Source organism: Camelus ferus, chromosome 5, assembly GCF_009834535.1.
Source record: "Camelus ferus isolate YT-003-E chromosome 5, BCGSAC_Cfer_1.0, whole genome shotgun sequence".
Taxonomy (NCBI): Eukaryota; Metazoa; Chordata; class Mammalia; order Artiodactyla; family Camelidae; genus Camelus; species Camelus ferus.
The window spans coordinates 46,223,477-46,236,943 of NC_045700.1; the positions used below are offsets into that span (position 1 = coordinate 46,223,477).

Sequence of the window (13,467 nt, forward strand, 5' to 3'; positions counted from 1 at the left end):
ACTGCACATATGCCCTAATGTCTTGACAAATTCAGAGCCTAGGTTCCATTAAATTTTTATTTTCTAAAAGGACTTGGAGCATTCCATAAATTCCAGGACTATATTCAAGCTCTTGAAATAAACTCAAGAACTACCAAATGGCAAGTATTGCCTATAGGCCTAAAATTTAGATTGTAAAAATATTTGCTTTGTAAAAATTTATATTTCAGGGTCTACACACTTAAATGACCAAGTTATTCCTTGATGTTAATCCAGCATGTATTCAAAACAATAAATATATGGCGAGACAATGAACTCTTCTTGAGCCATTTATATGGAAGTGAGTTAAATATGCATAATAAAAATATCTGATAGCCCTTAAAGTTAGAGGGCCATCAAAGCACTTGATGTACTTACCACAGAGAATTCTTCTATTTTATCGTTGTTCTAAATTTCATCAGAATGTCTAACTTGTGTAAATTGGATTTCAGTGGCTGTTTTGTAGACATTACTTGCAAGGCCTGTGTTTATTAGCTTGGATATCAGTGACACAGAACCATGGGCTTTCCTAACACCATTCTCATGTTCATACTGTAGTTATGTTTATAATGAAGCAAATAAAATGACTCATACTAGAATGCCTGCTTTAAGAAAACTCCCGTATACCGTAATTCAGACGTACAAAGCAGATAAATTAAGGGGAGATTAGTTGCGGTACAAAAGGATTCTTTGATTTACAGCAGGATTCATCAGAAGGGTTCCTTTGAATACAAGCTCCCCCAGAGAGCTGAAGTGTTTTGCAGATCATTCAAACCACTTGACATCCAGACTAGGGGACAGAGAAACTTAGAATTGAAGTGTTGAAAAGCCATCATTAATTGGAGATTAACACAAAATGAGTAAGAGATTCTGTTACTTAAGTAGTAGAAAAATATAACTTGCTTTTTTAGAAATGTAGATAGCCATATTTATGTACATGTGTAAAGTCAGAAACAATGTTTTCCATTTTTTATGGAGCACCTACTAGGTGCCAGGAACCATGTAGGACTATCTGTTATCTGTATTGAATTCTGCTAATAATCTTATGAGAAAGATTGTACCCATTTCACAAATGAGGCCCCTGGGAGCATTCTTCTTAAAGCCTAGGAGTAGTCACTGGCAGAGGTGATTTGAATCTAGGTCTACAAGATGCATGCTCTTCGCCCCATGCTGCCTCCAGGGGATTTTCTCACGAAGCATGGAGTGTGCAGATTCTGGTGCCTGCAGGTGTGTATCATTTGCCTGAGGCTCCCTGCCTTCCAACAGGTTGGCGTTGTCCCCATCTTTGTTAACTTATCTAATACCACCTTTTATGAATGAAGGTAACCAGACTCCACCTATTCCACAAAAACACATCAGTACAAAGATATTGCACATGACTTGGGTTGGTGCCTAGCTGGGCAGAGGAGGAGAACCTGGAAGCTGGGAGTTGCGCAGGTGGAGGTGGGCGCCACCTAGAGGGCATATTTGGGCAGTGCTGGGCAGGAGGTGGGGAGGAAGCGGAATGTTGGAGGGGCAGAGCCCCCAGGTTAGCATGGTGGGGGGCCGAGGCAGGTCTGAGATGATGGGGTACAGCTTGGTGATGGGCAGGGAGGCAGGAAGCAGACCTTGTGATGGAGGTGGGTAGGCTGATGGAGAGCCCTGGTGTTGGAAGGATGCCAGAGAGGAGCTGGGGCCAGGGGGCGCTGTCAGAACAAAGCAGTCTGCCACTTTGAGAAGAATCAGGATACCAGGCAGGTTATCAGGACAGAGATACAGAAAGACAGAAACCCAGTTTCTCCAACTGAAGTAAGAGCTTCGTTATTAGAACTAGGGCACAGGATCGGAGTGAGGAAAGCAGAAATGCTCATGCAATTCACGGTCTCTGGCTTCTGATTGCTTACATTTCTCCTGATGTGTAAGAGGGTTGGTGCCGCAGCCTGGAATGGACTTGATCCTCTAGGTGAGGGTCAAGTGGACCCCAGTACTGGAACTGGGGAGTCGGGGATGGCAGTGCCAAATGTTTCATATTTTCCTGGTGATTGCAATCAATCTATAAATTGGCTGATTGAAAGGAGAACCTGTATGGATTAAATCTTTAATCAATCAATCAAATTAATCATTTTTCCTACTGAGCTTTGGAAAGAGGTACTTATATTTCATATAATTTAAGAAGTACGTGGGAGATAATTAGATTGACTAGTTTCTAGTCTCAACTCTCTACTCGTTAGTGATGCTTTGGGCAAATGATTGAACATCTTTGAGTTTGATTTTTCTCAACCTATGAAAGAGCAGTAATCCCAACATCACAGGATTGTTTCAATACCATCAGTCAGAATACCCACAACTTATTAAACATTTCTTTTGAGTCAGGCACTGTGCTAAGCACTTTAAATACATTACCTGATTTAACTGTTGTGAGGAGTAAGTGAAGCATCACTGTCAAGACGCCCGGCCCAGTGCAAGGCGCAGAGTCCCCCGACGCGCACACCTGGAGATCCACGTGCGTACTGATGCACGCGAGGATCAGCACTGAGGAGTGGGGGATTTGGTGTTTAGAAGGCACGAGAAGGAGTGATCATAGGTGAGATAGATAGGTGAGAGAGAGCTGGGTCAGATCAGAGGAAGGAACCGAATGACATTTCAGTAACCTGCCATAGGTAATTCTGTTTCTGAGAGCCCATCACCCCTGTTCTATGGTAGAATTGGCATCGGGGACCCCGTTGACCTTACTAACACAATGAAGTCTTCCCATTTGTCGCCCAGGGGATGCTGCACTTAGGATATGTCTGACGCAGAGCGGTCAGTGATAAGCCGGTCTCTGCGGCTACTACGGAATCTCGTTGGGAATACTGCTTCAGCCCAATACCTCCCCAGAGGTCTCAGTGTAACTTGAGACTCACAGCCGTGTTTGGCTAAGCCACTCGCTTGCTCCCCTCAAAGCCAAGTTGGAGACAAGGATTTGTCTGCAAGTGGTTTTTATGGAGGAGACCCCCGGCAGTAAGGGCATGGGGAGTTGAGACAAAGAAGGAGGAATGCCAATAAAAGTGTGTATATAGAGTTCAGCTGTGGGCACCTGGGCTCACTGCTTCTTGGGACCCTCTGAGAAATCATGTAGGGTAGGAAGCCAAGGTATTTGTCCTCCTACTCTCAAGCCTCTTTGCTGGAAGATGCACCTTACAGGGATTAACTGCCCAGCACTCTGCCCTAAGGCGGAGCAATGCAGGTGCCTGAGAGAGGGAACCGCAGGTGTGTATGGGAACTGTCCAGAAAGCTGCAGGTGACCTCGGGAGTAGGGGTAGGGTGAGGAAGAGGGGTGGGTAGAACCTGGCAGGACTCCAGCAGCATCTGTAAGACCTACCTTCATATTTAAAAACACTCAAGTTTTAAAATCTTCATTTCATATTTGAAAGTCCTCACAATAAATTACGATCTTAATGCAAAACAGGACATTCCTTCGCTGTGGATGTTTTAGTCCTTGCTGATTGCTTTCTTCAGTCTCTACGTCACTGTCAATATTTCCTTTCAGGTAACTTTTCTGAACATTAACCTGCAAATGAGCAGAAAATGAAGTAGTCTGAATAGTCCTCATTTAACAAGTGTTGAGACACAAGCAGATTTCTAGAGGATGGGCGAACGGAACAGGAGTAGTAGTGTTACTAGTGTTCAGATACAGACACGTCCAGCCGCAGGCGAAGGCGTGTGTTAAGCGTCTTCACGGGGTTTCAGGCCTGGAACTCTGGCCTGAGAGATTGGTTAGCTGTGAGTGTGGACAGCGTAAGAGTGCACTGCCACACTGACTCACACTTTTCCTGCCTTTCTGTGTACATACTGATTCTGCTGAGTGAGAGAACATTTGAAGGTAAATGTCTTTATTTGATAATTATTTTCTAAGCACTGTGCAAGAACCTGCCGGGAATTCAAATGTAAACAAGGCCTGGTCCCCAGGAACTATGAAGACAGTGATTAATCTTTAGAGTGAAGATATTCTTCTTAGGACTTTCTTCTTCCTTGTGCTCAGTGATCCCAGTGCCCAAACCACACTTCCCAGATCCAGTCAGATTTCTAAAAAAATTTGTCCTAAGGTGACTGCGTCTGCTGAAAGTGGAGTTTGAACTTGCAAGCCACACTTCTTTCAGGTGAGGTTTTACAGTCCTCCTTTCAAGACCCTCTCTTGTATTTGTGACTCCCTGTCCTTACGTTTGAGAGGATCAAGTGTGAGGGAAGAGATGAAGGAAGGAGGGATCCCACACTCAGTTCTGGTGTCTGATGGGAGAGTGTGGGATACTGGAAATGAGCCCAGGTGCTGGATCCAGTGACCAGGGCTGGTGCCCCTGTGCACGGAGGTCCTGCCACACTGAGTGACACAGGAGGACACTTGGCAATATACTCAGTGTTGCTACATGTGATGAGGCAGGGATTGTGTTAAACTCTCTAGGGGCGATCCAAGAATAATTTCAGTCCTTTGTCATTATTGCAAGAACTGCTCACTAGCAAGAAGACAGGCTCATGTGACTTTCACAGCCTGTGTCTTACTTTGTATACCTTTGGGTGACACATGGTGACATGTGTCAGGCACAGGGTGAGAGATGGAGAGGACAACCTAATCCATAAAAGGCTCCCGCTAGCTCACATATAACAGATCTTCATAGTTCTTTCCCTTATACTTTGTGGGTGCGGCAGGAGTAATATTTATGGTTCATCCCGGTCAGGTTTTAAAATAGAAATTTACACTGGGAAGAATGAATTAGGCTGAAAGAATTCTTTCCGAAGGGTTCAGATGATAAAAAAAAAAAAAGAAGAAGAAGAAGAAGTAGGCTAGCGGGGTCCTCAGGCGAACCCGATAGCCTAGAGAATTTGTGAGAGTCTGATTTATCACGATCCATCTTATGTTTTTACTGTAATTTGAAAATCACTCAGAAGTATCAAACTTGCTGGGTATTGATCCTTCACTTTGGACTGGAATTTGTTTGCAGCTGCCCTTCTGGAAAATTTACTAGCAGGCTGTTGTTACATTTCCCCCTGATCTTTCATTTTCTTCTGAGGTATTGATTTTATTTTCCTGAACACAATTTTATATGGTAATATCTGTGCAGAAGCAATTTGCTACGGTTCAAGGAACTGGATTCCCGTGGGCATTTGTCTTAGTTATGTGATTACAGGGTCACTAACTTGATCTTAATAACATTTGCCTATTACCGTGTGTTAGATGCATGAAAGGAAACCTGTGCTTCCTAACTCAGGATTACCCTTGTGTGTCTCCCTTATCAATAATTCCTTGCAAAACTGATGTCCAGGTGGTTTTGAGTGGCTGCTTGCATTACTTGAAACTAGTTAGTATTAAACCCAGATAGCGTCACCATTGTTGCATGCAGAGAGGGCATTACTTTTTTTAGTACACCTTAAAATTTTAAATCATTGATTCAGGATATTTTATAAACTAGCCACACTGTACCTCATTAGATGCTGTTTTTACTCTGTTGTGGCTGCAGGAGGCAGCATGATACAGAAAGCTTGGAATCTCAAGTCAGTCACAGTCAGAATCTGGCTGCATGGCGTGTTATCTGTGCGAACCAGGGCCTTGCGAATCCACCGTTCTCTCCCTCAGTTTCCTCATCGCTTGAAGACAGACTGACACAACAATATCCCTATTCCAGTTTCTTATTTAAATATCATAACTGAAAAAAAAATATCATAACTGCACTCTCCCCCTAAAAAACCTGAGTTCCTCTTCAAAAGATTTCCCCTATTGTCTTAAAGCAGATTGTAGTCATATAAAAAGGTACCCGTTCCACAACAAAACTTGTGCAAGACTGCTAGCAGCTTTGTTCGCCAATATCCCCCAACCAGAAACAACCGAACTGTGCACCGACAGGAGAATGGAGAAGCAAACTGAGACATACCCATGCAATGGAAAGCTTTTCACATCAGTGAAAGGAGAAAACTACTGACCCACGCAGCAACATGGGTGAATCTTACAGATGTTATGTTGAGCAAAAGAAGCCAGACACCGAAGAGGGAGAGCATGTTGTCAGATTCCTTTTACATGGAGTTTTAATACTGGCAGAATTTCTCTGTGGTGCTAGAAATCAGAACATCGATTGCCCCTGAGAGGCGGGAACTGACTGGAAGGGCGCATGAGGGAACTTTCAGGGGTAATGCAAATGTTCTATCTTGATTTGGGTGATTACAGGGTGTATATATTTGTCAAAACTTGTTGAACTTTGCAGTTGAATCGAGTGTTTTATTGTATACAAATTCATTGACCCTTGAACAACACGGGTTTGAGCTTTGCAGGTCCACTCATAGCAGGGTTTTTCAGCAGTAAATACTATAGCAGTACACAACGTGTGGCTGGTTGAATCTGCTGATGTGGAGGGAGTGGATAGAGAGGGGCCATGAGAGACTCAGATTTTCTACTGCAGCGGGGTTGGCACCCCACACCCGCATTGTTCAGGGGTCAACTGTATACTTCAAAGAAAAGACAACTCATCCATCGGTAAAATGTTTACTTTTCTAATGACCAGTTTTGGGAATTCTCAGGACGCAGTGACCATCTGTACTCTGGGAATTGGGACGGCCTTTGGAGAGTCCATTCTGGACAACACACCCCGCCATGCGACCATCGTTACCAGGGAGAGCAGCGAACTGCTCCGCATCGAGCAGAAGGACTTCAAGGCCCTATGGGAGGTGAGCCCCAAGGCTTCTTTGTCAATTAACATGGTTTCAGAGAAGGGGCGCTGCCCCATGGGTAATGGCATTACAGTCAAGCCTTAATGTGTTCTGTTCCGGGCTGGGGGATAGAATTTAATTTTCAAAACTTGTGTTTGAAATGAGTGAGTGAAAAAGCCATTTTAATATACGACACCTTCCTTCTTCTTCTTCTTCTTTTTTTTTTTTTGTTAAATTTAGTGCTTGCTCAATTTTCTGTAGTTTGACATACCTTATAATTATTTCTTGAATGACCAGAGAGTGTATTATGTATTTTCTCCCTCCTATTCCACAGATGTATTCTTAACTGGGGAACAAAATACTTTGACATTTTCTTTGGCATTTTAAACATCCTCACTGACATGTTCCCTGGGAAAGTGGAATGAATGAGGTCATTCATTTAAATCTGCTTCATTTAAATGCTTCCAAAAATGACGAGTTCTGTAGCAAGGTGTGGGGAATGGGAGCCGTGAAGATGGCTGGTTACTTGCCAACTTGAAATGCATGGGGGCCACAGCGGCGGATGGTGCAGCCGGTCCTGGGTGGCTTGTGCGTTTCCCCGTAGGATACTGCGCTCATTTACAAGAAGGACGGGGAATAAATCATCTTATATGCAGTGATGACAAATGGAGCACTTCGAAAGGCCTTTGCATCTTTTACTCTCGTTCCTTTTCAGCCGTTCAAGCTTCTGATTTTAACCTGTGGTTGTTCCTTAGCTTTGTCCTCGGCTCAGTAGGTCCAAGTGTTAACCCACTGAGTTGGCAGGCTTCACCACTTGTCCCAGTGTGGCTAAGATTTTAAACTTGATCTAAAAAGAATTTTGTGTAATCAAATAGTTTCCTCCAGAGCCAAACAAATGACAGATGTATTAAGGGAGCAAACCTGCAGGTGAATGAGTGATGCTTTGCCTTGAAAGTCCTGCAAAGCCTTGGAAGGCCTTGGTGGTGAAACCTGTTACTTTTATTCTTGGCAGTTGTGAATAAATTGCGGGGTTACTTGTTTGAAATATTCCTCTTAGAAAATATTAAAGACCTCCACCCGCTCTGTAAAGTTCAGAGACAAAAGCGAGTTTTAGGAAGGCAGAGGTAAAGTTGGGTTTGCATGAGGTGTGTGCGGAGAGGTTTTCTGTCAATTAAAAGGGACCAAGCTTGAGGCAAATAAGCCGCTTTTGGGATCTTTCATTTTGAAAGGTAAACTGAAAAGTCCTTTCCAAAGAGAAAATTTGGAAAACTGGTTTAAGAACAAAAACGAACTCCTGCTTGTGATGTATGCCGTCACAACTCCTTTTATCTGCGATCCTTATTCAGGTTGCTGGTCAAGGATGGTTTACGGCAATATTTTAAAACTTATTTTAGTTAGGAGGCCTCAGTGCTGTGAAAAAAGTTCCTGAGAACTTGCTACCTGTGAACCGTTCTAAAAATTTATTAAAAAAATTTCAAACACAGAAAATCAAAAGGATAGTACACTGAGCACCTGTACACTCTCACTTAGTTTGGCAGTTGTTAACCTATAGCTGTATTTGCTTCAGCTCTTTTTTGCTGAACCACTTTTATGTCAATGACAGTCATCATGACTTTTCATTCTAAATATTAGCATGTATCTCAAAAAATCAGAATATCCTGCTACATGCCCAAATAGCATTATTTCACCTGCAAAACTAAACATAATATCCTAATATCTAATACCCAGTCCACAATTCAGATTTCCGCATAAATATCCATAAATAAATTAATCCCACAAGTATTTTTCTTATCTGTTTCATTGCAAAGCAGGCTCACATAAAGAACCAAGCGGTACATTTGATTGTTACATCTAAGTCAGTCTCTCTTCCCTCCCTCCTCCTCCTCTCTTTCTGCCTCTCTCTTTATGGGATTGCCGTGTTAAAAAGGCCAGGTCACTTTCTCTCAAATTCAGAGTTTGATTGTTTTCTCATGGCGTCTTTTTGTACCCCTACCCCAGGGTTTCCTGTAAATGGAAGTTAGAGCTAAAAGTTTGATTAGACCAAGTCAAACATTTTTGGCAGGAAGTCAGAGGTCAGACTGAGTGCAGTAGGATGCTCGTTAACGTCTGGATGCTTCACTAGTTACTGATGCATTTGTTGATTAGTTTGATCTCTTGGTTGGATTGTATCCAGGTATATTTTAGGGCTGTTTTTCACAGCAGTTTCCCTTAGAAGAAAATTATTAAGTGGGCATATTGATGTTGAAGGTGGTCCTTAGTATCTTAAACTTTGCCACAGTGGTTTTGTGGCTCAGTGGGTCCAACTCCTCATCTGTAACCTTGGAGCATGATTTCTGATCCCCTCACCAGTGACCTACGTGAACTGAAAAGAACGGAGAGTTTTCAGTCTGACCTCTTATTCTATAGGTTGGGGTCTGGACCCTCATAGGGAGTAAGAGATTTGTAAGAGACATCATTTTATTTACCTGTTCATGCACCAAGTACAGAGTGCAGATTAGGTGCTCGATCAGTGTTTGAACTGGCTACAGTGACAATGCAAGGAACTCTATTGGCTAGCAACTATGTGAATCAGAACTCATTAATGGGCACACTTGGGCATATACAGTGCCTGGTAATCTTAAGAAATTGTGAAATTCTAAATTACCTTCTGAGTAAAAAAGATAGACTCATGTTTATTCTACTGTTCATTTATTCAACAAATACTTAGTGTCAAGTTTGGCTATACCAGTGAACAAGATTGACAAGGCTCCTGCTTTCTGGGCCAGGGCTTCTATTCTACTTGGAAGAGACAGAAAATAAACTAGCATGTCGATAATACTATTTCAGAGTATAATATATCATTATCATTAAGTACATTTTATTTCTAGTCTTTGAATCTGGGTGATCCATTGATGGCACCTGTAACACACATCTGCTGGCAAAATATTGGATAACCAGGACACCTATTCCTTGATCATGTCAGATAATAGAGTTTATAATTCAGCCATTCATTACACTGGTATGTAATAATCTATAAGCAAAATGAAAACCCAAGCTCAGGTTGTCAGCTGATGTCTAAGTTAGATCTGGTAGCCAAGATATCAAAAGGGGGGGCCTGCATAGCTTCAGGGTTCAGATAGAAGCCTCACTGAACCACGAGGTGGCAGAAAGAAGGGCAGCTGGACGGTATGCTGGGTTCTGCTTCTCCCATCAGCATGGTAAGGGGCTTACTTCGGCGCAGTAGGCATTGGATAATCTGAATCATGGATCTAAAGTTGCATGTTCATCTCATTTGACTACTTACTTTTGAGGGACGTCATGGTGGCCTGTCTTGTGGCAGGCACTCTTAGCGTGACTTTCCTTTTCTGTGCCCTTGATGTTACTTAAAGTGGTTGAAGGATGAAACACAAGGACTGGAACTGTAAGTTACTTCCTCTAACTCGGAAAATTATGGTTTCTAACCATGAACAGGTACGACAGTCTAAAAGTCGCTCTTCAATAGGCTGAGCGAGTGATCTGTTTTAAATCTCACACTTGGGACTTCAGTGGCAGTGGAGGGCTAGGCAGTCCTGCTTCCTCTCCTGACCAAGGCCAGCTTCCTCCGCTGTCCGCAGATACACGCTCGGAGAACTACATGTGAGATTTTAAACTCCTGCTCAACCTCATCCCCGATACTCTTGCTTTATGTTGTAAGTCAAATTGGTAGCACCCAGAGTATTTTTTTTTAATTGTCATCATAAGTGTGACCAGAAGTGTTATTTCAATCACCTCTACAAATACATCAAATAAAATAAATATTCCCCAAGACAGGACTGAGGTAGCAGCTAGAGGCTTTTCTTTATACCCTCTGTCTTTCTTTATGAAAACTATTTTTTCCCCCTCCTTCCTTTCCTTGTTTCAGTTGCCAATTTGTGGTCATAGCTGAGGGTGCTGGCTTGCTTCATCTGAAAGTCAGGTCGTATTTTCTTAGCTTAAGTGAATTACAGCAAGTTTATTCAGAGTTGGTCAATAATGCTTCCCTCTTTTCACGCCTGTTTGATATTAGAACTTAATAAAAAATATTAACCAGGGTAAAAAAAATCTCAGTTTTCAACAGCATCTCAGGAGAGAGAGAAAGGAGAAAGTTATGTTCCTGAATTTCATTCAGAAGAAAATTTTAAAGTCTTAAAGTACCATTTCTACTTCTTGGGAATTATAATTTAAACCCGTTCACCCTGGTGGCATTGCGTACCTTCGGGAAGGACGTTAAATGGCAAACCAGTTAAGTGTAGGCCTGGGAGTTTTAAGCCAGTTATTAGCACTTGATCCAAGACTGTGGACATTTATGAGTGCTGGTGGCTCTTGGAATAAATAAATACCAATTGTCCAATTCCATGCATTTCTTCTTAGCACATATAGTGTAGGAAGGTTTCCAGTGGTTTGAACAACAAGGGGTTTTTTGGCTTCCTCCCTGGCTTTCTGTCTAACGTTGTGTAGAGAGATGCTGTCAGGTTGGCAACATGTTTTGACATCTCTACCTGGAATATTCCAGGTCCACGCTATTGAATGAAGAGATGAGTCCAGTGTGTTCAGAGAAGCAGATTAGAGAGGCGCTCTCCATCGAGCTCATAAAAGCTGCCATTGAGGTCCTGGAGCTAGTGCCTGTTTACCTGTGTGTCAGCTGCATGAGCATCATTCTGGCCCTAAACCTCCCTTCCTTGTGAGCCATGTTTCAGCATGTCCAGAATAATAATGCACGTTTGCAAATAAATTATTTGAAATTTAAAAACAGCGTGAAACTGGAGTCTTTAAAAATAAAAGCAGTGTTTTAAATTTGTGATCTGACCTGTGCCAAGATAAAAGTGGCCTCTTAGCTGTAACAGTTACCCAGAAACAATTGGGGTTTTATTCTAACCAGGGCACACAATACCACAGAGCACCGTTGCTCGGACATAGTGATTGATCCAGGAGTTTGTTCCCCAGATGTGTCTGCGGCCTCGGTGAATATTGTTAACTGACTGAAAATTTATTTTCTGCTTTCTGGAATGTGAAGCTGAGTGTTAAAAATAAGAACGAAGTGCATCTTTCTGTCATAGGAAGAGAGTGCAGTTTGTAAACAAGACTATTTCTAAGAGTGATGAATATTGTCAAAGACGTATTTTTACATCTATCTTTATTCCCTAATCTTGACAGAGTGTTTTATTTCTCGATTCTGTCAGCTACGCTGGCAGTTGTGGGACTGAAAGGCTTTTTAGTTATTTCTATTTACTGCCTCTTTTGGACTATGCAGAGAGAAAAAGCCTCTTTCCATGAATAATCTTTCGAGCCACTATGAGAATAGGAATTATTGAAATAGCAGCAGCTTAGTCTTTGCTGATGCACTTTAAAAACCATATTGGAATAATATACCTCTCAGAGGCATCTGCTCCTGCTCGAGTAGATTTGCTGTTCCTGTCTGTCTTGGGCTGTCAGAAAAACTAAAGCCAAATACTGAAAACATTATATCTCAGAACATAAAATTCTCAAAAGCCCTTTGGGTGGGTTTTAATACTTTATTTCACATGTGAACAATTTCAGGTTGTTTCGCTTTTACATTAATGGTAGGCTTTCAAGGTGGACTGGTATTTCGGATAAATGTTTTGTGGCCTGGGGATGGAGGTGGAATGCATGACCCGTCCTCAGACAGGACCTCCTGGCCTGCCTGTTACCGCCCAGGGATGCACTCCCTCATCTGACGATTAACTGGAGCCTCAGAGCCCCAGAACCTCTTTCTCCCAAGTTGGAGGCCTGCACTTACTTTTGGCAACTATGGAACTTGTACTGTAGGGTTACTTCCCAGGCCAGAAATTTGCATCAAAGGGCTAAGAAAAATACATCCAAAAATAAACATGAAAGCCAAGACTTCATGCCAGGAACTCCAGCCACACACATCCTGTTGGCTGGTTCTCTTGCCTCTCTCCTCACAGTTCTGCTTCTTTTAAACTGAGCGGAAGCCTGCTCCGGTGACTTGGACCTGATGTCTGCACCAGGGTCTTACTCCTCTGTCCTGAAGCTTTTCCATGGAGTGGCAAAATGATTCAAATCCAGAAAGGAAGGGAATGAAGTTATTAGGAGGTAACTAAAGTTAAAATATACACATAGGAAGTCTTTTCCTATTGCCTTTGACTGCCTGAGCTTTCCTGGAGAGCCACCAGCCCCGCTTTTCTCTCTGTGGACTGAGATCCTCTTAACAGTAATAGATACTAAAAGGAAATTATCGGCGATGAAGGTGCATTTTGCTGTCCAAATACAGGACAGCTTTTCACTGGATGTCTGAGAACGTGGAGAAGAAGACAAAGAAGGACGTATGCCCTACAAGGTCAGAATTGATCTTTTTCTATTCTTTAGTGGGGAGATATTATATGTCACAGTTTGTGGTTTGGCTTGAGGAATTATACTCTAAAACATCTCTGGCTTTTCTAATTATGTTCCACCAGACCTAACTATGTACCACGGCACTGGCATAATTTGATTTCATCTTTATTGGTGTGTGCTGGGGGGGGGAGGGGGTCTGTGAGGGGGGAGGGTAGGGGTGTGGGGGGTGGCAGTTCATCTTTTTCTGATAGTAAAGAATATGTTTGTTTAGCCTGATGATCTTAAATGTTTCTGGAAGATAAACAAAGATATTTGTTCATAAGTAGGCAGCATTACATTGATCATATTAATATTAAATATATGTATTTATCTGGTGAATGGCCTAAGTTAAAAATGAATTTGGGGCAAGGAAACAGATTGAGAATGATGGAATTTCACCTTCTGGACGCCCGGGAGGTCTCTTGCCTGCAGCTTCCAGACTATGTG

At 42.4% G+C, this 13,467-nt stretch overlaps 1 protein-coding gene across 8 annotated transcripts in view; it reads left to right on the top strand.

Annotated features, from left to right (window-relative positions):
* Positions 1-13,467, top strand: part of RAPGEF4 (Rap guanine nucleotide exchange factor 4) — a 273,639-nt gene that overhangs the window by 57,568 nt on the left and 202,604 nt on the right. For 7 of the 8 annotated variants that reach the window (XM_032479695.1, XM_032479696.1, XM_032479697.1 and 4 more), the window contains one exon: positions 6,541-6,687. In XM_032479695.1, coding sequence (XP_032335586.1) covers positions 6,541-6,687 — 147 coding nt within the window. Of the gene's footprint in view, positions 1-6,540; positions 6,688-12,608; positions 12,986-13,467 lie in introns of those variants that run through there. The other variant, XM_014563127.2, reaches the window with a different exon arrangement.